At 32.2% G+C, this 24,373-nt stretch overlaps 1 protein-coding gene and 1 long non-coding RNA gene across 3 annotated transcripts; one reads left to right on the top strand and one right to left on the bottom strand.

Annotated features, from left to right (window-relative positions):
- Positions 1-10,646: 10,646 nt before the first annotated feature.
- LOC102611334 (uncharacterized) lies at positions 10,647-13,603 on the top strand. Of its 2 annotated transcripts, none has more exons than XR_003061999.2 (4): positions 10,647-10,807; positions 11,704-11,848; positions 12,473-12,662; positions 12,743-12,858. It is a non-coding gene; the product is annotated as an uncharacterized LOC102611334 (long non-coding RNA). The 2 variants fall into 2 exon arrangements; XR_008055644.1 differs by lacking the exon at positions 12,743-12,858 and adding an exon at positions 13,296-13,603 and having other exon boundaries at positions 10,649-10,807.
- Positions 13,604-15,417: 1,814 nt separating this feature from the next.
- LOC127902964 (phosphoribosylformylglycinamidine cyclo-ligase, chloroplastic/mitochondrial-like) lies at positions 15,418-18,255 on the bottom strand. The gene is made up of 8 exons (XM_052443098.1): positions 17,661-18,255; positions 17,394-17,488; positions 17,202-17,303; positions 17,048-17,107; positions 16,410-16,582; positions 16,163-16,265; positions 15,919-16,077; positions 15,418-15,703 (listed from the first exon to the last, which is right to left on the bottom strand). Exons 1-8 carry the CDS (start codon positions 17,959-17,961, stop codon positions 15,533-15,535), a joined length of 1,164 nt encoding a protein of 387 aa, XP_052299058.1. The 5' UTR covers positions 17,962-18,255; the 3' UTR covers positions 15,418-15,532.
- Positions 18,256-24,373: the final 6,118 nt, after the last annotated feature.

Raw genomic sequence — 24,373 nt, 5'->3', positions numbered from 1 at the left:
GAATGCAGAAAATGACTATCTGATGTCTGGCGTATAGACTCAAGAGCTACCTGGCACATGACCTTTTGGAGAGAATGGTTCCACACATATGAACATATCTCAGGAGGATCTGTATATATGAATAATGGTCATGCCTTGGAGATCGCTGGTATTGGTACTATTAAAATAAAAATATTTAATGGTACAATTCGCACAATTAGGGAGGTACGATAAGTCATCAGCCTGAAGAAAAATCTATTGTCTTTGGGACAAATGGATAGTCATGGGTACAAAACTCATGTGGATAATGGAATTATGAAGATCGTTAAAGGCGCGCTTGTATTGATGAAAGTAGAAAAGATCGGTACTAATTTATTCATACTTAAAGGAGAAACACTACAAGAGGCTGATGCGTGTGTCGCGTCAAATGGAGAAGAATCAACGATGATGTGGCATTTCAAACTTGGCCACATGTCAGAACAAGGTTTGAATATTCTCTCTGAGCGAAAATTGCTTCCTGTGATCAAATTGGTAAGTTTACCATTTTGCGAGCATTGTGTTACAAGTAAGCAGTATAAATTAAAGTTCAGTAGATCCATTGCTATAAGTAAATGCATTCTAGACTTGATTCATTCTGATGTTTGGGAATCACCGGATATATCTATGGGAGGTGTAAAGTACATGGTGACTTTCATTGATGATTATTCTAGAATATGTTGGGTGTATCCAATTAAGAAATAGTCAGATGTATTTTCAGTGTTTAAAGAATACAAAGCGCTGGTGGAACTTGAATCTGGTAAAAAGATCAAGTGCTTGAGGACAGATAATAGTGGAGTATACAGACGGCGAGTTTCTTACTTTCTGTAAGCAAGAAGGTATTCAGAGGCAGTTCACGCTGGCATACACTCCTCAACAAAATGGAATGGTAGAGCAGATGAATAGAACTCTTACAGAATGGATAAGAGTTATGTTGAGGACTGCTGGTTTACTCAATTCATTCTGGGCAAAAGCAGCCAAAACTACCTATTATATAGTAAATCGGTCGCCATCTACAGCAATTGGGCTGAAGCCAGCGATAGAGATATGGACTGAAAAGCCAGCTGATTACTCCTACCTACATACATTTGGATGTCCTGTGTACGTGATGTACAATGCTCAAGAAAGAACAAAGCTGGATGCAAAATCTAGAAGATATATTTTTTTGGGATATGCTGATGAAGTAAAGGGTTTCGTCTGTGGGACCCCATTGCCCACAAGATCGTCATCAACAGAGATGTTTTTTTTTTGTAGAAGATCAACTACAAAAGAAAAATGGAGATAATAGTACTGTAAAAGAAAAGTCAGAGACTGTACCGGTATATGTGGAAAATAATCTAGAAGATTCAGATTCTTCAAAAGCAGCACCAGAGCATGAAAAATAAGAACCAGTCGAGTCTAAGACTCCAGAAGTTCGTCGGTCAACTCGTGAGAGACGACCGCCAACGTGGCACTCAGAGTATGTCACAGAGATCAACATTGCGTACTGTCTTTTAATAGAGGATGGAGAGCCTTCAACTTTCCATGAAACTTTAAACAGCTCAGATATTTCTTTGTGGATGACAGCAATGCAGGAAGAAATTGAAGCTCTACATAAGAATAAGACATGGGAACTTGTACCACTACCACACAGAAGAAAAGCTATTGGTAACAAATGGGTCTATAAGATCAAACGTGATGGCAGTGACCAAGTGGAGCGGTATTGTACAAGACTAGGGGTGAAAGGATATGCTCAGAAAGAATGTATTGAATTTAACGAGATATTTTCTCCGGTCGTTCAACTCACAATAGTCAGAGAAGTCTTGGCGATGTGTGCTACATTTGACTTATATCTTGAGCAGTTCGATGTGAAAAATGCATTTCTTCATGGAGAATTTGAAGAAGAAATACATATGCTCCAACTAGAAGGTTTTGCAGAAAGAGGAAATGAGAACTTGGTTTATAGGTTGAACAAATCTCTATACGGTCTCAAACAGGCGTCAAGGTGTTGGTATAAGAGATTTGATTCTTTCATCATGAACCATGGATACAACAGACTCAGTTCAGACCATTGTGCAGAAAATGATTTCATTATTTTGTTGTTATATGTGGATGACATGTTAGTAGCAGGCCCCAACAAATATCGAATCCAAGAATTGAAGGCACAATTGGTTAGGGAGTTTGAAATGAAGGACTTGGGACCACCAAACAAGATTGTAGGGATGTAAATTCACCGAGATAAAAATAATAAGAAGATTTGGCTTTCACAGAGGAATTACTTGAAGAAAAGCTTGCGGCGCTTCAACATGCAAGATTGTAAGTCAATCTTTACCCTACTTCCTATTAATTTCAAATTATCCTCAAGTATGTGTCCTAGCAATGAAATAGAGAGGAGTGAGATGTCTCGAGTACCGTATACATCAGCAGTGGGAGCAGTTAGTCGATACATGGCGAATCCTGGTGGAGAGCATTGGATAGCTGTGAAGAGGATTCTAAGATACATTAGAGGAACCTCAGATGTTGCATTATGTTATAGAGGATCAGAGTTTACTGTCAGGGACTATATGGATTCAGATTATGCAGTAAATCTTGATAAAATGAAATCCACTACTAGCTATGTGTTTACACTTGTGGGAGCAGCTGTAAGCTGGGTTTCAAAACTGCAGACCGTTGTGGCCTTATCTACAACAGAAGCATAGTACATGGCAACTACACAAGCTTGCAAGGAAGCTATTTGGATACAAAGTTATTGGAGGAGCTCAGGCACAAACCACAAAAAATTTCTATGTTTTGTGACAGTCAGAGTGTCTTGCATATTGCAAGGAATCCAGCCTTTCATTCTAGGACAAAGCACATAGGAGTCCAGTATCACTTCGCTCGAGGAGTAGTGGAAGATGGAATTGTGGATTTACAGAAAAGCCACACGAAGGAGAACCTAGTAGATGTTTTGACCAAGCCGATAAATGCTGACAAGTTTATTTGGAGTAGATCTTCTTGTGGCCTAGGAGAAACGTAGGCAACATGATTATGGCGAAGCAGAAAGGATGGTGTGAAGATTGATTGATTCTCAATTTAATCTTCAAGTGGGAGAATGTCAAAGTCTTGGGCGGTGTCAAACAATGAGGAGAATGTCAAAGTCTTGGGCGGTACCAAATCATGAAAAATCCACCCAAATTGAAGTCCAAGTAGATGCCGCCCAAGGAAAGAAAAAAAAAGGGAAACTTTAACAAAGAAGAAATATGAAGAAAAATAGGTGCCACCCAAAGAAAACAAGAACAAAAATTAAAATAATAGCCAATTTTGGCTATATAAAGGAAGCCCTCCATTTTGGTTTCTGCATTCAATTTGTGAGAGAGAAAAACCAGAGAATTTTGTAGAGCTTAAATAATAAAAGCTCTTGTGTTTAGTGATTTGAGAGTTTGGGTGTATTAGGGTTTTTGGTAGTGAGCTAAAATATTATAGTACTTGTAACTCCTTTTCACTAGTATAATATTTTCCTTCTGTCTTTGCCTGTGAACGTAGGCTAAAAGCCGAATCACGTAATTTATAGTGTTCTCTTTTGTGCTTGTTCTTTATTTTTCTTCTAATTTTATTTTAGCTGCGTGTCTGCTTCACCCACCAATTTCCTAACAATTATAAGTTTATAATGATGCCATTTGGATTGACAAATGCATTGCTATTTTTATAGATCTTGTGAACCATGTATTCAAGGGTTTGTTGGACAAATTTATGATTGTGTTCATAAATGAAAGTTTGGTATATTTGAGGAAGGTTCTACAAGTGCTAAGAGAAAGTAGCTTTACACAAAAGTCAAAAAGTGCGAATTATGGTTGGATTGAATTTCATTCTTGGGGCAAGTCATCTCTTCAGAAGGAATCTAAGCAGCTCCAAGCAAGATTGAAGCAATGGTGAGCTAGCCTAGATTTGCTAATTTTAGTGAAGTTCATAGAAAATTTATTGCAGGATTTTCCAAGTTAGCTTCGCCTTAACATAACTAACCAGGAAGAATGTCAAGTTTCAATGGCCAGAAGAGTGTGAGCCGAGTTTCCAAAAATTGAAGCAATAGCTAGTTACGACTCTCATATTAGCAATTCATTTTAGATCTGGTAAATATGTGATCTAATGATGCTTTTCACCAGGGTCCAGGGACTTGATGGTGTTTTGATGCCGAATAGGAAGTCGATGGTTTATACGACAGCTAAAGAATTTTAAGTGGAATTACCTTACTCATGATTTAGAATTAATGATAGTAGCTTTTGCTCTTAAAATTTAAAGGTATTATATTTTTAGGGAAATGTGTGAAATATACACAAATCATAAAAGCCTTAAGTACTTCTTCACATAGAAGAAGTTAAATATAAGGGAAATGTGGTGGCTCGAGCTAGTCAAAGATAATGATTATGTGATAAACTACGATCCAGGGAAAGCTATTGTAGTTACAGTTGTGAGTAGGAAATCTCTGGATATGTGGCTGTACTTGTTATCTCTCAAAGGCTTTTTTTTTTAATTCACAAAAGCTTGGCGTTGGAATGGTTGAAGTTAATAAAAAAGCATACATAGCCACTTTATCTATGCAACCTATTTTCATTGAAAGAATCAAAGAAGTGCAAAGTAGTGATGAATTCTTGAAGAAGATCGTGAAGGAAATTTCTATATGTAAAAGGTCGGGCTTAATTTATAATGTCTAATGATAGATCATTAAAATTTAATGGAAGATTTTGTGTGGTAAACATTCTTAAGTCGAAGAAAGCGATCCTGACTGAAGCTCATAGTTCTTCCTACTTTATTCACCCTAAGAGTACGAAAATGTACCAGGATCTTCCAGCTATTTATTGGTGGGCTAATATGAAGAGGAAGATTGCAAAGTATGTTGAAGAATGCTTGAAATGTTAGCAAGTCAAGGCTGAGCATCAAAGACCGTCAAGATTGTCACAACCTTTAATGGTGTCATAATGGAAGTGGGAATATCTAGGCATGGATCTTCTTTTAGGATTGCCAAAAACACCAAAAAAAAAACAAAGGATACAATTTGGGTGATTGGGGACAGGTTGAACAAGTCTGCACATTTTATTCCTATATGTAAAGTTTATTCTATGGATAAGTTTGTAGAACTGTATGTTGATGGAATTTTGAGGCTCCATGGAGTGCCGGTTTCTATTGTTTCGAATAGAAAACTACGATTCATTTCAATATTTTAATGAGTTTACACAAGACTATAAGGCACCAAGTTGAATTTAGCACTGCTTTTTACGCACAAACCAACGGACAATCTAAAAGGAACATTCAAATTCTCGAGGATATATTGAGGGCTTGTGTGTTGGATTCCAAAGGTAGTTGGGACAAGCACTTGTTATTGGTAGAGTTTTTGGACACTAACAGTTATCAATCATTTATTAGGATGACACTTTATGAAGCTATTGAGAAATAAGTAAAAGAATGAAAGTGGCTCAAGCCAGACAAAAGAGCCAAGCAGACAACCAAAGAACAAAATCGGAGTTTGGAGTGGGCAATAATATGTTCGGTAATATAACCACCGTGAAGGGAGTTATGAGATTTGCTAAGAAAGGAAGGTTAAGCCCTAAGTGTATTAGCCCTTTTGAGATTTTTGAAAGGGTAGGAGATGCAGCTTTTGGACTTGCTTTTCATCTATTATTATCTGAAGTTCATGGAGTATTTCATGTATCCATACTACGCAAGTATATTGCTAACTCTTCTCATGCGTTAAGTTTGGAGCCACATTAATTTAGCGATGGTCTCACTTATAAGAAGATCCATATTAAAATCTTAGATCGAAAAATGCCAGAAAATTAGCCTTGGTGAAAATTTTATGGTGAAATCACTCAAAGGAAGACACAATGTGGGAAAAAGAAGAGGAAATGCCTATGAAATAACCCAAAAATTGTTCAAGTAATGAACTATCGAATTTCGAGAGCTAAATTCGTTTAAGTGGGAGAGGGTTGTTTTTACCCGAAAATTAAATAAGTAATTATTAGTATTATTTTGACTTCATTGTTGTGATTATTGATTTATTTTTGTATTTGATTGTTAATCTTTTTTATTATATCAATATTATTGTCATTGTATTTGTTACTACAATTAATATTAATATTAGTATTAACTTGATGTTGGTGCTTGGATTATTTGTTATTAGGCCTAATTTTAGCCAAGGCCATATTCGTCATTTCATTAGGTAAGGGTATTTTAGTCTTTTTCTCATCCTTAATAGCCCTTGTACTCTACCTATAAATAAATGACTTAAGCTTCTCTTCCTTCTTGGTTGGCCATCAAAGAAGTTTGAGAGGTGGATAAAGATATTTGGTGGCTTATATTATTGGAGAGTAAAAATTTTGGATAATTGTAGGGGTGCTTAAGGTTTCGGTGGGTACATTATAAGGTTAAGCTTATCGCTGCGATTATTGAGAGATAATTAAACTAGACTTTAAACTCAGATCATAATGAACATATACATTTGTATGAATTTTAGAAACATTACTTTGATATGTGAATTATGGATGTTTTTGGCAAATACATTTGACAAGTACATGCATTAGGCTAAGCATGAACATGTGATGTTCTTACAAGTCTTTATATAAAAGGAATTACGTTTATTAATTGTATTTGCAAGTTTACGATTTTATTAATGAAATTTATTATTATACTAAGTTTTATAAGAGTTAGTATTGGAGGCAACCTTTTGAATTTTGAGACTATATAGGAGCCACATCTCGAGGGTGAATGTGCATTAAGTGCCACTCATAATGCTAAGTGCCATATGCAGATCCATATTTTTTAAAATGACAAGTGAAGTTGTGATGAGTTTTTATTTGCTTCGTAGGCACTTACATGCTTATATGAAGCCTTTCCATATGTGTGGCTTTTCTTTTGGCATTGTTATGTGTGATATGTATGGTAAGTCACCAATGGATGACTCAAACTCATTATATAATAGGCGAAATGTAAAGTCCTACTAAGTGGTAACAAGGTGTGGGTATTCCTAAAATAAGAGTGAGTTTTTGCTAGTGATTTGTGAAATGTAAAACCTATGAATGAAAGTAAGTTTTTACACATGCTATTTCATGCACGTTATGAAAAATTAATTTGCTTACTTAGTTTTTTATACTCTCTATAATTTACTATAATACTCAAATGACTAACGGATCTAACGTGTGATGAATTTAGAAAGTTGCTCACATTTCTTGGTTCCCTCAGTCTTAGAAGACTTTTTGACATGGGTAATTAAATTATGAGAGTTTCTGTGACTTGATAAGTGTGGAGTTATTTTACTGAACTCAAATTTTAATAACTTCACAAATGTTTAAATTGTCTTATTATCAATATGTTTTCACACCCTTAAGATGTTGATTAATAGAAAAATCATCTTTAAAACTTTTTGGGTTTAGAGTGTGACATTACTAGTGCTTTCTATTAAGATTAAGATGGGTTTTAAAAAAAAAAATCTTTCACATATGCATGTCATAATTTTATTGCATAATCGTACATATGTCTAATAAACACAAGTTTGACGAGTGAAAATCATAAGTAATGAATTTATTATTGAATAGTGTATATTTCATACTAAAAAAATGAGAATCGTTTATGTTCATGTCACATGATGAGTTGAATGGGGGCCAACAAAATTCAACATCAACAAGATCCCCAATAACACAAATAAATCTCAGGTCTACATATCTTGCAACTGTTGCATGTTACTCCATTTTTAGTCTTGTTGTGATGTGAATCTAATGAAAGACTGGTTTCAACAGTAGGATATGTAAACTTTGATGATGGCACTACAATTCCAATTGTATACTGAAATTCTAAAATATCGAAGGTTTCAAATTTTTAACACATACATCCAAATTGTATCAAATCTGTAAATAATTAGCTAGATAATTAAAAATAGGAGAGGATTATTTGCACCTATAAAATATTATTTACACCGATATTTTAATAAAAGTTTTTGGTAGGATATATTTAATTTTTTTAAATCATTTTATTTTCTTCCTTTGTCTTTTTCTCCGACACTTACCTGTTAAAGACATGTTGCTGCCATAATAAAATTGAATGTCTGCAACAGTCGCGATGGCAATTATGAAGGCATGAGTCACTAAATAATATTTTAATGTTAAGCTAACTTGTTTATAGGGTGAGTTTGATCAATTAGTTACAGCATGTATATAATTAAGCTACTTTAAAATTTTGAAGTCCTGAAACTTTTATTGCCTTTTTTTCTCAAGCAACTTCCATCTGGATCTTTAGCATCAGTTATCAGTCATTGGAAGGTTTGATTTCTCGCAAATTTGTTCAATGCCAATCCTTTACCTTCATAGCAAACCTGCTTCTGCTTAACAAAATAGAGAAAGAAAAAATTACAAAGTTTCACATATAAAAGACATTGAAATTAGCTGTCAAAGTTTCGTTATATATAAATGATAAGAGTGGGACTATTAACACTTCAAAAAATATTTTAAATACTATAATTTTAATAAAAATATGTATTATAAAAACACTCATCATATAACTTACTATTAAAAAAAATTTATTATAAATCAATATTATATAATTGCTTCGAACACCCGTATAGTACACTCATTATTTAATTTATAATTCTCAATTTCTCACACCTTATTTCTGACATCTTAATTAATATTTAAATGAATAATGAATAAATCAATTTTGAGAAAAATTTTTTACTACAAAGTATGTGATACTTTTTATTTTTAAAAAAATAAAATAAAACAAAAACACTGTAAAAGAACCTTTTTCTTTTTAGAGGCCCTTCTCCTTAATTTTCTTCATCTCTTTGTCTCTTTTTTCTTCTTCTTTTTTTTCTTTAGAGTATTATCTATGGAATAATTTTTTTATTATATTCTTATTGCAAATTATCTTGGGTGTAAAATTCAATATTTAACAAAAATAAAGAAAAATTTAATAACTAAAACTATGTTAAATACTTTGTTTACAACTTGACTAATTATATTGTTGTTAGTATGTGTTAAATCTCATAAAAGTAGTGTGGTAAATAGTTTTATTAGTGTTTTAAGTAAAGAAAATGTAATCTTTGTTTTTTTATCTGAAGTTTGAATGGGTCTGTATTTTTTTGAATTCTGAATAGGTCTAATACGAATATTTGAATGACATATTTTTTTAAAAAAAATATCTGAGTATAAGTGGCATCTTATTTGTTTTTATAAATAAAAATCATCTAAAACATTTATAATGATATTTATGTCCTTGTAAATTAAAATAAAAAAGGGATTAGTTTTATAATTTTGGAAATAAGTATATTTTATAGAGATATTTTAGAATATATATTTAAATAAAAGTCACAAAAATTTACTTTTTGTATTCAAATGTAAATGTCAAAAAATCAAGTATAAGTTACAAAAAAATAAACAAGTAAATTTTAAAAAAGATTTGAAATTAATAAAATTTCAAACTTTAGACATTTAACAAACAAGTGCAAAGTCAAGTAACCTAGATAGTTTTTGTTGGGATAAAGTGTTCAAAGCAATATTTAGAGTACAAATAATTCTACTCAAATAATAATGAAAGTAGCTATATGCTTATCTGTATTTCAAAAATCAGGGAAAGTTGAGACAATCAATTAGGAAGCATTTTTTCTATTTAAATAGATTGAAATCAGAATATAAGAAATTGAATATTTTGATTGAGTTTTTTCAATAAATAATTAGGGAGTTATTTTCCATTAAATTGATTAAAATAAGGCATTGATGCATTTTTCTATTCTTAGTGAGAAAGGCATTGTCCTTTCAAATTATATAAACTTTAGTAATTAGGCTCTTATGCGACAGAGCAAATGATTTACCGTTAGTTGATTAATGGTTGTTTTTTTCCAAAAGGGGTTCATGACTAGTTGATTAATGATTAAATGGAGAATATAGACTAGAATATGGACGAGAAGGAGAGAATGAGAAAATGAAATTATCATGATACTTACAAATAAACTGTAAATTAAAAGACAAAAGAGAGAAATGGTGCACAAGTTGTAACATAATTTTATCCATAAATCTCCCCAGCAGGATGTGGCAATTGAAGTTAAAGATGATGCATGAAATTTCGTCTTTAGATTTACGAATGTGCCTATTACATTAATGGAGCTTGCTAACATACTGTAAGTTACAGCTCACTCACAAATTTAGTTGTAGATCCCACAGAGACCCACAACCAAACACTATTCATGTGAACAGCCAAATACTATTCATGTGAGGGTTGGTAGCCCTCTCCTAATATATAATATATTGGTCTTTCGATGAAAAATGTCAATTATCTCTACAGACAAAAAGCTGTATTTCCGACCAAAATATTTGGAGGGCATTGTTTGCCTTGATAATAAGCACTTTGTTCAAGAGCATAAAGGAGTTGTCAGAAAATTATTAAAAAAATAATAAAGTTTTGGGTAATTTACCTTTGATAACATTGAATTTGTGGTAGGAAATATAATACTAAATTAAAGTAAAATTTTTAAACTCCCCAAAAAAATCATCTTTAAATTCTGAGTTACAGCCTTGGTTGTTGTATTTACTAAGTCCTTTTGTTTTTAAAATAAATCCTATAAATATAAAAAAATTATAAATAAAATATTATTTGTTCATACAAAAGTACCAAAGCCAGTTAAAATTAAGCCCAACCCTTTCGTTGTAAATAAAGCCCATAAATTCAATAAGACATTTTAATTTATACAAATTAATTAAAAGAAAATTCAAAAGAACAAAGGGGAGACGCTACTCTTCATCCCGGCGTCTGCCGCTCTCTCACTTTCAGTATCTCGTTCGCGTAGAAGCACCTCAAGGTAAACTTACTTCTCAGAATTCTTAGCTGGAAAATTTTTAATTCCTTTTAGCTTTTCCTATACTTTCTCCAATCCATCTCCCTCTTCATGATTTTGCTTTAACTTCATAAATTTTCTAGGGTTTTAGAGTTGTAGATTCACAATTTTATGCATCTTCCGTGTCTTTCCGAGTCAAATCATCAATTCTTTGTAGGCATCTCTTGATCTAGATTCGATACCTGTAATTTTCGTTCATCTTTCGATTGTTTTGCTTTCGTTTCATGCATTTCAATTTTATTAAAGTCTTACTTTCTAGGCTTTAATGACTTGAATTTCACCAAGTCCCTTAAAATTTAATAGGTAATTACTTGATTCGTTAACATGATTCTGTAATTAAGTTGTCTTTGTGATAACTCTGGTGCAGTTAATGTGTAATTAATTTAGGATTAATGAGTGTATTAAGCAAGGATTTAGCATTCAGACTAAAGTCTTTAAGCTTTTCAAAGGGTTTTTTTTCCCCCCCTTCAATTAGCCTAATATAATAGTATCAGTATTTTTCTTGATTTAGGAGCATAGAGTGCACAACCATGCTTGTTTGGTTAATCGAGTTTTCACCTATTTGCTTTATTTGATTAAAACATCTTAATATGATTGGAAAATACTATTGTAGAAAGTCAATTTTCTTTAGGTATTGAAGATAATGTTTAGGAACATTCAAAGGAAATCCAGGGGTATTATATCGTGGCTTGATTAGATATTTCAAAAGTGGGGAAAAGAGTACAGCAAGATGTAATTGAACTACTGTACTTGCATCTTGCAATTGGATTTTTTATCTATCTGAGTTTCTTTTACCATATCTTATCTTCAGTTATTCTCATTTTGTCATCTGTGTTTCTTGGTTGTGTAATTGTGTTTAGGATGCCAAAGTTTTATAAAATGGGAATATTGTGAGAGCACCTCCGAATAGAGTTGCAGGTATTTGACAGTATATTCGAATCAGGTTGTAGGATCTCTGGAGCTGGGGGCTGATGCTTCCAAGCTTTCTCAATACAAGCTTTGCAGGTGTCACCTTCTAATAAAGTTGTAGTCATATACGTAACTATGGTGTCTACTTGCTTTGCAAAGTTCTAATATATATATATATATATGCTGCTCCACATTTGAATATCAAGTGGCATTATTTGATTTGAGTCTAGGGGTTTCTTATGCATATTACTCTTGAATATCAAGTGGTATTCGTCAAAACAAATTTGTTAGTTATGATAATTGACGCTGTTGATATTTATGCTTTGCATATATTATTGAATTATTATATCATTTGCTCTTCAGCTGGCAGCGAGTTTGCATAAGAAAAATTATTTTTAAAGTTTCAAAGATTCAAAAATACTTATACCTTCTGACAAAGCAAAACTTTGTTTGTAGAAGGAGAAATGAAACATTAGTATTCATTCACTTCTTCATCCTCTCTCTCGTTTTTGGGCAGCTTAGTTTGTATTTTATATTGAGACCATTGACATTGGCATTCCTAATTCTTTGCATATATTCTTGAATTATTATATCATCTTGGAAATCTAATATCTGCATAATTTTACAACTTGAATTTTTCGTGACTTATTTTCTATTGATAGGATTCATTTTCTCATTTATTCATTGATCATATCTTAATTGAAAGCCTATGACTTGTAGATTCAATGAAACCCATTTAGGCAGCCGATGGTGGTGGAAGACAGTGCTCTATTTCTTTTTTGCTTTTCAAATTGCTTCTATTTGGGATGTGAAGTGGTTCGTATAGCAATATACATCTGCTTGAAAATTGTTTGCTGCCTCCTCTAAGTGTACATGTCAGTCCCTTGAATCTAAAGAGTATGCAATTCAGGTAATAACTTTGAGAAAAAGATGGGTCATTTAGATGCAATTGTTGCATACTGATTGTTTATATTCATGATTGTGTAATAGTTTTTGAAGAAGGAAGTGAAGAAGTTGAAAAGAATAATGAAGCTTGAGCTTGGAAAGTCAAGTGCATGAGACAAATTATTAATTTTCATTCTACATTGAAGCTTTTTTTAAAATAATTTTTTCACCTTTTTTGATAATTTTTTTTTCCACTTTCAAAATCTATAGAAACTGACCATAATAGGGTTTTGTTACTGATAGATCAGATTTATTGCAAGAGCGTAAATCTTCTGATGGTGCTGTTGCATTTTTTTACAACTTGTATGGGGGACTTATGTCCAAATTTATAGGTTAGTAAATATTTGCTAATTTAGGGCCTTAGTCTTGCTGGTGACTCCAAATATAGCATATTTGCTTATGTACACAGAGTATTGCACTTATGATTATTATCCTTTGCTGAAGTCTCATATTTTGTTAGGCTTCTTAAGCAGATATTGGTTATAGTACTTATGCTTAGTTTTATACAAAGTGATTGTTCAAATATAATATAGAATTTTTTGTTATACCTGTTACTCATTTGATAATTTAATGGTTAAAAAGTTTTTCGTTCATGTAGGATACTGCTTTGTAGGACGAAAATGATGATGGGGGTGGAGAAGATGATTTTGTGTACACATATGGGATGATTTTAGTTTTATAGAGTATTGCACTTGTGATTAAGTGGAAGATGCTTGTGAAATTCAAGACACGAGATCATTTTGTGTACACATATGGGATTCTTGGCCGGCGCCCCCCCTCCCCCCCCAAACAAAAAAAAAAAACCAAAAAATATATATACTATTAAAATTGATCTGTTGTCGTACTTCTTATTGGTGGATGTGATTTCTATCAATCTTTGAAATTAAAGAAGGTACATTTAATGTATTTTGTGTGTCACTATCACTATTTTGTTGATTATGTTGCATTGGTAATACAATTATTCCAAAAAAAAAAGTTTTGGAATAATAATATTAAATAAATAAATTATGTGGGCCATTGAAGAAAAAAAGAAGTATCTTGTAATTCTTTAGGTTAAATTATGGTTGGAATAGTAATGTTTCCGAGGGTAGTTAAGGCCATTTCCAAAGGCAAAACTTGGTTGAACTTATTACGGGTGGGCATATTCCGGTTTGGTTCGGGCTCCGAACCGAACCAAAACCGATCGGGTCTTAAGAGTGGGAACCAAAATCGAAACAAACCAATTCGGTTCTTATATTTGGTTCGATTCGGTTCTTAAATTCAGTTCGATTCGGTTTAGATTTTTCAACTAGTCACGAAAGGGGCGGAGGGGGCGTGGAAAAAAATTAGGTTCCTAATTTTATCAACTTAAAAAAATTAGGTTCCTAATTATATCAACTTCCCAGTGTCTCTTTATATGCTTCAACTGATGTTTCTTCTCCACAACGCACCAAACTCCCTTCCAAACTAACTTCAAATAATGTCATATGTTAACAAATATGCTTCAATCAGTGTCTTTTCGGAATATTCCACATTAATTATCAACTTTGAACACTTAATTACAATCAGAATTAAGGAGACTTGATGTTCCACTTGTCCAACATGGAAAACTTATGACATTTAGAATACTTTCTATTATTCAAACAATCGAATAACTTAATAAACAGACACGGCCCCAACAAAAGAAAGCAACTTTTTTCTACCATTTACAACGCTTAGTTTCTTTATCAAAATATTGGCAACAAAGTTGCTCATAATTCTATTTACACAGCCTAAGTCAGCCCATATTCAACTAATTATATAATTTACACCCAAAAATAATACCCGTTATAACAATAAGGCCAAAACCAAAGTCATAAAAAACATGCATCAAATCTAGGAACTAAACGACGGCGTCACCGTGCTTGAGGGGAGGGGCTGTGCTAGGAAGCCATGCACGCGAGGAAGAGAGGATTTTTGCGCACGTTTATTGTCATAAACATTGGTTTTGAGGCAATGTTTATTGTCAATCAAACATTTGTTTCTAACATTGGGATTACATCCCATAACAGCTGTGCGTTGAAACAAGCCACAGCTTCCCAAACATTCCCAAACATTCACATAATCTATTAGCATGATGCTTCCCAAACATTCACATAAACCAGATTATGGGCTCAGATAGCATCCACACATTATTATTGCCAACTGTGCACAAATGTCAGTTTCATTCGGCATGCCAACACACGGATGTGAGATCAAAATGCATCAAAGCTGTTCAGCAAATTCAAAGACCATGTCATCCATATAAAATTTATAACATGAAAAATTTACCGCAGGCACTTGGCATAACAATCAGAAGCCTGATATTGAACATTTCAACTAATACTGTTATTAGGTTAATAACTCCCTTGACAAATAACACGTCACCAACAATTTTTCTAATTCACAATTGAACTCCACATCTGAGTTTAGGTATCCAGCTCTGATTTTAACCAGAGTATGAGAAACAGATGCTTAGAACTTCATTTCAAAGATCCCTTCGTCAACAAATTCTTATTATTCTACATGATATACAAAAATTCGTTCCTCATATGATCTTTTAACTGAACGAATACAATTATATAACTGGAAGCTGGAGGACAATAAAATTTAATAATTTACAATGCTATGACATTTTAGATATATATATATATGTATAAACATATAAATATACACGCAATTCAAAAATCCATTGACACTTAAGCAGCCAAACACTAAGAAGATTATAATATACTGACAAAATCTATTGCAGCTGTGAAGGTTGAGAGTACGAAAACAATAATCTGGCCATGTTTTTTTTTACCTCATCAATGAAATAATTTAAAAGCAATATACAATTTAGCTATAGCTCACTCCTTCACCATTCACAACCTCACCAATGTGATAGGCTTCGTATCCTCCACGTCCTCCCTCAAGTATTGTGTGGGAGGTCTCTTTGCTAACAACAAGAACCATCCCAATGCCCATGTTAAAAGTTCGCCTCATCTCACTATCTTCTATTCTTCCAGCCTAAAACAGACAGTCAATAGCCAAAATTAAGTGAAAGACGCGTGTAACTACTGAACAACAGAGATGCAACATAATCAAATAATGCATTTATAAAAATCAAGCCTATAAAAACACACTTCATAACTCTCAAAACTTGAACATGATGATCAATCTCGGAAAAATCATTAAACACAGATATAGAATCCAGTAGCACAAAACAGAAAATTGCTTTTCACCTGTTGGATCCATTTGAATACAGCTGGAACTTTCCAAGAGTCCTCATAGATGACGGCACCCAGGCCTTTCGGGAACACTCGTGGTATATTGTCTGTAAAACCACCACCAGTGATGTGTGCTATCCCTTTTACTCCTCCCGTACTAATTATGTCCAGCACCTATTAACCAAAAGATTTATGTTTTAGCATTAGTTAGCATGGCAATGGGCAGCCACCTAGGTTAAATAGAGGTTAATGAAAAAACCTGCTTGACATAGATAACGGTTGGAGCCATCAAAGCTTCACCCAATGTAGTATTTTCACTAGGAAGTTGGTCCTTCAGAGAAAGGCCACTTTGGGCCAAAACCCTGTTAAGAGGCACAAGTTCAAACCTCAGTATTTGATTTTGGTATTCATCAATCTTCATTTGGAAGAAAGCTACTGCAACAAATATACTTTATGTGGTCAATCAAGCCTTTAGGCAAATTTCAACATGAGATAGCAATTATGACCTTCTTACAAGAGAGAAACCGTTGGAATGGACTCCACTAGATGGTAGGCCAATGAGTACATCTCCAGGCACAATGTTTTTCCCGTCAACAACTGAATCCTTTTTAACAATGCCAACTGCAAAACCACTGAGATCATACTCGCCCGCTGCATAAAAATCAGGCATCTCTGCAGTCTGAAAGGCACAGCAGATTCAGCAAGCTTAACTAAACAAGTTGAATAAACAATAGTCAATCTAATTTTGAGAGCAACAAATAAACAAATATCCATATCCCACAATGCTAATATTTCAGAATGATTGTAACAGTTAAAATTAATAAAAAATTACATATTGAACGGATATGTTATTTGGCTACCAGACAACAGCAAGGACAATTGATAAGATGTGATTCTGTTGGACTCTTATGATCTCTTCTTTCCTAATACTAAGAACAGTCCCTTTAGGTGGGAGCCAACATTTGTGGTAGCTCCCTGAGCATTTCAAGACAGGATGAACTTGTCATTACTAAATAAGTATATTCTAATTTAGATTTTCTTTATCTTCAAATGCAGTACTAAAATGACATTTGCATGGAAAAATAAGAACTAAACACTTAATAACAAATATAACTAATAGAATGGATGCAAAAAAAATACACACCTCCCCTCCTAGAAGAACACAATCAGATTGTTGGCAACCATCAACAATACCTTTTATGACCTGAAGAACAAATAAAGAGGATCAACACAAGTTTGCTGCAGCAAAATAATTGACATGGTTCATACATCCCAACAATTATGACTGACACATATACCTTTTCAGCAAGATCAACTTCTAGGTGGCTTGTCGCAAAGTAATCTAGGAAAAACAATGGCTTAGCCCCGGAAGTAACAATATCATTGACGCTCATTGCAACCTAAAAGAGAGTTACATTAGAAACTAATTACATTAGAAACTACTACTAACAGTAACAAGACTTTTTTTTTTTTCCAAAAAAAAAATTCACCAAATCAATCCCAATGGTATCATGGATTCCAGTTTCAAATGCCAGCTTAAGTTTAGTTCCCACGCCATCAGTGCCAGCAACAAGATAAGAATCACCTGCACAAAAGAAATTCATTAGCAAATTAACACAATAACCCAAAAAAAGGATTTCAACAGCTTATTAAGTCACAAGAAATTACTAAATATTAATTTTTCAATCACAAGACAAGTAACCCATTTTAAGAAAAATCCTAGATAATCAGATAAATAAAAAGAATTATATTATTACCCAGAGGGAAAAGACCGCCAAAGCCTCCAATCCCAGGAGCCATCTTAGCAATTCTTCGAACAAGCTCAGACCCAGCATCTATATCTACTCCAGCATCCTTATATGTTAGCCCCTCACTAGTACTACTGCCACTTCCGGACATCGAAAGAACACAGCTATTGACACTAACTCTTCTGGAGGCCATCGAAAGAAAAGGAAGTTTACAATTGAGTAAGACATTGTTGGTTGGATTTAGCTTGCTCGCAAAAAAACGTGATGTTAGTTCAGTGTTTGTTGCGATACTAATCCTCATGGCAGCCATTGAGAATGAATCCTTAAATTGATTTGGAGATATCTTAAGAAAGTCTGATATATATTATAATGCCTAAATTGAGAGTTTAGGGTTTTAGAGAGTTCCTTCTAGGGTAGGTGTCAGTTCCGTTCGGTATCGGAGAAAACCAAAATTTTCAGTCAAGGAAGCGGCAGCAGCAGTGGATTTGAAGGATGTTAGGCTACTGCTTTGAGATAGCAGTTTAGAAGCGACGAATTGATGAGAAGAATAATGAGAAGGGAGTGGCCAGAGGGGAAACGAGAGTTTCAGAAGCAATTTTTATTATTTATTAGAGTAGCAACGGTTCCTTATATAAGCTGAAGAGATCCTATGAAAATAATAATTCCTAATAAAATAATAACTTAATAACTAATCCTTAACGGAAAAGGAAATAATGCAGATCTAAGATTAGGATTCTAACATAATTGACAAAGACCATTTTAGCCTATTCTAATCTAAAATAGGGAATTTTATTCATTGCGATTACAAATCTTACAGTTCAAATAAAATAATTTATTCTGATTCAAATTTTTTATTACGATTCAAATTCATTTCTATTTATGTTTAGTAAACGCACCATTAGAGTGTGTTTGGAACATATTATTGTCTAGTATTATAATATTGTTCGTATTAATTTATTGCTTACCTATGTTTGGACGTTTTGAAAGATAGATTGTGGTCCATCATATAATTCACTACAATGCGCCAACTTTTTTCTTAATTGAAACACTAAATATATTTATATTTAAATTTTTATTATAATAATTATAATAAAAAAAATACATTATATTATAGTATTATCTTATTACATCATATTACATTTATATATTAATAATTAATATAAAAATAATAATTAATAATAAATTTAAATAACGAGAGTAGATCTGAAAATGATAGCAATAATTGAAGAATTATGAAATATTTAAGAATTTATGGAATAAATCAAAGGATTTATCTTTCTAAATTTAGAGAGCAAACATAAGCTTTATTTTATATTTAAGGGATTGTAGCTCTCATAAACAAATATTGAAACATGCATTGTAATTACCTAATATCAATAATAAAAGTCCTCTCAAAATTTCCTACTTCATTTTTATTCATGTCATTTAACAACTTAGTCAATGAATAAAATAATAATAATAATATTTTTTCTTGACATTTCAAGAAACACGAGGATTGAATGACAATAGCCAAAGTAAGTCTATCCCGCCGTTGCATTTACTTTTGTCATTCTTCCTTGGATCTAATCTAATGGTTAGGTCAAAAAAGACAAAAAATGTGGTATTACTGTGGTAATATAGGCAGACTATTTTCGAAATTAAAAAATACCATTCAGATTTTGGTTCATTCCGATTCTGAATTTTTAACCGAAAACGGAATGAGAAAGGTTTGATTTTGATTTTTGGATTGGGATCCCCCTATGTTATGGCTAATATAACATACACCCACACACAATAACAATACCCATTGGTGGAGTCCGCTACTGTTGCTGTGTGTGTGCTAACATAACTTAGCACTGGCCTTCGGATTGGGCTTTAGATAGAAAGCGATGAATATTAGTGTTATACTATTGCGTGTGAATGTGTATGGTAATAACATGAAGCCACATATCAAATTGAGCCACTTGGCAAACTTTTTTAAGTTCTTAAGCAAATAAACCGAACTGCAAATCCGGTTTATTTACTAGCTTACACTGGTTGGGTTCTTGCATTTTATAAACCGAGAAACTAAATCGAATCATTGGTCCGATTTCTTCTGAGAATCCGTTTTTTACCTGCCTTACCAATATTTACACAATATTATAATTTGAACTTAATAGGGATGGCAAAATTCGGCCTTGGTCTCAAGTACGGTGGTGTCCGTATTTAATTTAGACTTGTTTTTAGACATTTGAGGCACATTTTTAAGCTAGGAGTTTATATTTTAAAATACTATATATGTACTTTAAATTTATTTTATAATTTTTAAAATTTTAAATTCATTTTAATGAAACTTGACATCAAAAATATGGATTTTATATATTTAAAATTTTAAATATATGTAAAAGATGGGTCAAATAGATATAATTATTTAAAATAATATATATTTTATAAAATCCAATTCTCGGACCGAACTTCGTGCTTATCAAGTGATATTTGGGATCTATTCGACCTCATTCCTGGACCTGATACTAGCTGAGCAAGTGTCTTCGACATCCCTAATAATATGCATTCACGGTTAACTAAGCTACACTCAATGGACAAGTAATACTCTATTTTATCCTTTCAATAATAATTATTAATTTTTATTCCTTGAAAGGACATTAGACCAAAGTTTAAGAGGTTCTTATTTTTTGTTCCTTCACTTTTTCGAGTTTATATCTAATTTTTATTTGACTAGATGCTTTCATAGAATATGAGTAAATTTATTGTCTGATGAACATATTAATATATTTTCTTCTTTTGAAGTATTTTGTTCTTGAATGATGTTAGAAAAAGTTCATTTTTTATATATATTTTTCACACACCCTTCCCCCTTGGTTAAGATGGAGTTTTGTATTGTTTTCAAACTCTATTTGTATCTCTGTCATTTAGTATAACATGAATTATTGATTCTATTGGAATTATTACTGACACGACTCAAACGTTATTTATAGCTTCTAAATATAAGAGTGTCTTGTCATAATATAACTCAGTGAGTTCAAGATCAATACATGAGAAAAAGATTCAATTTTTTAGTTTCCTTAAATTATCTAAAACTAAAAGTAATTTAAATACAATTTATTTAGTTTAAATGAGAATAAAGAAATAAATTAGTTAGGATTATGGATCCACTTTTAGTAGTGAGCATAATTTAAAAAAATCTTTTTATTATTTTTTGGCCAAAAAGATTAATCACATAATTATCATTGTTTTCCAATCAATCTTATTATGGATTATGTGCGTAGTGTCTCAAAATTCAATTTGTATATAATAATTTAAAATACCATTTTACCATACCTAATACTAAGATATTAAGAATTTATTGTGTCAAACTCTTTTATTTGTCTACAATAAATCAAATTTTCAAAATATAAATATGGATAAAATTAAATAAAAAATAATTTAATTTATAAAATTTAAAATAAAATTTGATTAAATCATATTTTTTCACTAAGAGTTTTATCTCACCCTAACTCTATTATTTAGTTAAACATAATTGAAATAAAGATAATTGTTAAAACCAAATTACACATAATTAGACATAAGATAGCTAAAATTGAAAATAAAACTAAATTTATTGATGAAAATAATTTAAAAAAATCTTAAAAGAGTATTTAGGGGAGATGAGGAGAAGAATTTGGAAAGAAGGAAGTAAAGAGAGGAGTAGAAAAAGGGGTAAAATGATAATTTTATATTAAAATATGTAGAAATACAAGATAAAGTAAGAATTATACAAAATGAAGTTAAATTTTGGATTTAGAGCTATCAAATTAGGCAGATGAGAGTCCTCTATTTATAAATACAATAGATAAATCATGATCATTAGATGAAAACAATTCGAACGCATAAGATTGCACTATATGGCACACTTTGATTGGATGGAACACAACATCAGGGCTATCATTTCATATATGAGCATATATCGCATGTGTGGCTTTCAATCCAATAATCTGCCACCAAGTCACCAATCAACATGAGGTCAGTGGACATTTGTTTCAGTGTGTGTAGGTCTACAATAAGCTCATAGATCGATCGAATAAGATGTCAACACATCATTGATTAATGAAAAGTCAATTAGGCTCCACAAAATCGGCATGCATTCTAGCACACTAGATTTGAACCTTTGTAAATCTTGTTTTATACAATCGGTGTCACTTTTATCCTCGATTTTTGTCGTTCCTTAGCTTTTAGGGCTTCTGGACCTGTTCATGGTGTTGATGCCGCCATCTAGGACCCTGAACATGAGTAAAATTATAATTTTTCCTTTTATACCATTCTTAAGGTTTTTCATTACTCTAAGGTTAAAAATGTTGTCTCTTCTACGGTTTAATTTCTTGTCAATTATGTGGTAGCGTTTACATTTTAGATTAGAGTGAGAATCATGATGAGTAAGATCCTGAGATTGAGAATGTAGAGTGAGAGACACTGAAATGAGAGCATAAAATTAGAATTAAAATCTAATTTATGTCTTTATTTTATCTTGTATTAGGAGTAAACAATTTAAAATTATAATTCCACTGCAATAAATTGCTACACTGATAAGTGAAGTTCATTTACAACACACCACCTCCAGATCACTGCAACTTAACTTTCCACCCACACAGTATCATTTGCTGGAAAGGGTAATTTTTAGAGACCTCCCCTGAGGTTTGGCGTATTAACACTTAGATAAAAAGTATTCACGTAATTACAGAGACATCCCCTGACGTTAGTATCCTGTTAACTTGACTGTTACTGAAATGACAAAAAATCAAAAATGCCCTCGACTGCAAAAATGCTCTGACAGGTACAGCTAGTGTAATGTAATTAGCTACAATTTAGCATTAAACATCACATTAGAGCACTAAAAAGTCTAAAATAACCGTGAAAAGCAAATCATTAACAATACATAATAATAATTAAAAAAATAAAATATAAATTAAGAGAATTTATACTAGCAATGGCTATAAATACAGTCATTATCAGTTTCTCCCACTCCACATTCTTCTTTGACTTTCTTCTCACAATTTTTTCCTTCATCATTTAATACATCTCAAATGCTTAATAGTTAGTAAACTACTTTAATAAGATGATAAACAATCCATAATTCACTATTCAATGCATTCAAAATAGAAAGATAACGAGTAATTTATGAATCATAATGCTTTGCTTTACTTTTTGGCAGTGGCAGCTCTAAATTCAATAACAGTAAATGAACAACGGTTCATTCATTACGAATGTAATTGTAAAGATAGGAATTTATAATTTCCAGATATTGGAATTAGAATAATATTCTTTAGCCATTTACATTGAAGCCAAAGAATAAAAGAAAAAGTCTTCCTCTGATATTTCAAGTTTCAAGCCGCTAGCCATATTAAGAAGCCAGATCAGAACGGAAGAACGAATGCTACTGCCACAACAAAAGTCTGGACCAATTGGGTAATAGCTGCCATGCCAATTTCATGACAAGCAAAAATTAATTATCCTCCCCAGACTAAAACATCAGCGAACCTACCTTTTGAATATAAAATAATAAGTAAATAAATCAAAGATTTCAATTCATTTACATTTGAAATCAACTACAATAGCAAAAAAAAAATTCGTTCAAGATAACTTATCCAACAACTTCAACACATTTTTTCATTTTTAATCATTACAACAATAAATTAAAAAAAGAAAAAAAGAAAAGAAAAAGAGTTTAACATCCAAGGGCTTTCTGCCAAACTAACCTTTTATGGGTTCCAATTCTAGTCATTTAAGACTCTAGCCATCGGCAAAATTCGATTGATGGAACACTTGTGCCACCATCGTAGCTTATCGTGTTGATGCTCAGGTTAAAATTACTTGAAGGTGGCTGAGATTCTATAGTTACAAAAGCTTCTTGAGAGCCTTTCAAGCTTGAAAATGGCTGAGTTTCGTTTAATGAGAGGGAAAATGGAGTTTTAGTTTATCTCATATAATATGCAATGTGGGTAATTAATTGATTATCAGTACCTGAATCTGAGTCATTGATGCAACTTTGGGTTTTGTTTTGAATTTCTTTCATTTTTTTATTTACGAAATCACTAAATTGGCTTGGGTTTAGTAGATGAAAGAGAAGATATATCAAAGTCATTCTTAGAACCAATGGATGATGAAGTGCTGCAGCGATAAACTCTGACAGGTGGTTGCTTTTGATTTTTTCAATTTAAAATATCTTTTTATGAAATTACCCTCATACATTGATAAGATACCAAATGGAATACAAACGGCATGGGAGATTTTTGAAATTACGGTCATACTTTCTATTTAAGTGTCAATACGCTAAAACTCAGGGGAGGTCCCCAAAAATTACCCTTGCTGGAAATTTTGACACGCGGTTGTTGAGGGGGTCCGCTGTAATACAGTGTTGTATCTGATGCAGCCGCTTATTATTATTTTTTCCATTCTACGGACGTAACCGGCCACCGAAATCGAAACAGTCAATTGTTAAAGGTAATTATGATTCAGCTCACTCATTTTTTAGTAATTATCATTCAAACTAGAACACTTCCCAAAGACCACCTTAATTAAAATTGAAAATACATTTTTTTAAGAACATGAAAATATACGTAAAATAAACGAGAATTCTATAATAATGCGAATAATATTTAAATATAAGCTAACAAAATTGATTATAAATGATCTTTTAATATTAGATTATAACATTAATGATATTTTGCATAAAAAATTATCAAAATATTTTTATTTATTTTTTTACTAGT

This window comes from Citrus sinensis, chromosome 1, assembly GCF_022201045.2.
Source record: "Citrus sinensis cultivar Valencia sweet orange chromosome 1, DVS_A1.0, whole genome shotgun sequence".
NCBI lineage: Eukaryota > Viridiplantae > Streptophyta > Magnoliopsida > Sapindales > Rutaceae > Citrus > Citrus sinensis.
This window is presented reverse-complemented; position numbering and strand designations above follow the sequence as displayed.

Bases quoted from the DNA above. Each gene is read 5' to 3' on its own strand.
- LOC127902964 (XM_052443098.1), bottom strand. From the start codon at position 17,961: ATGGCTGCCATGAGGATTAGTATCGCAACAAACACTGAACTAACATCA. The intron at 17,304-17,393 runs GTGAATTTTTTT...ACTCTCTTTTAG, and splicing joins ATACCATTGGGATTGATTTG to GTTGCAATGAGCGTCAATGA. The intron at 16,078-16,162 runs GTTTTTTCATTA...TTTGGTTAATAG, and splicing joins CCGTTATCTATGTCAAGCAG to GTGCTGGACATAATTAGTAC.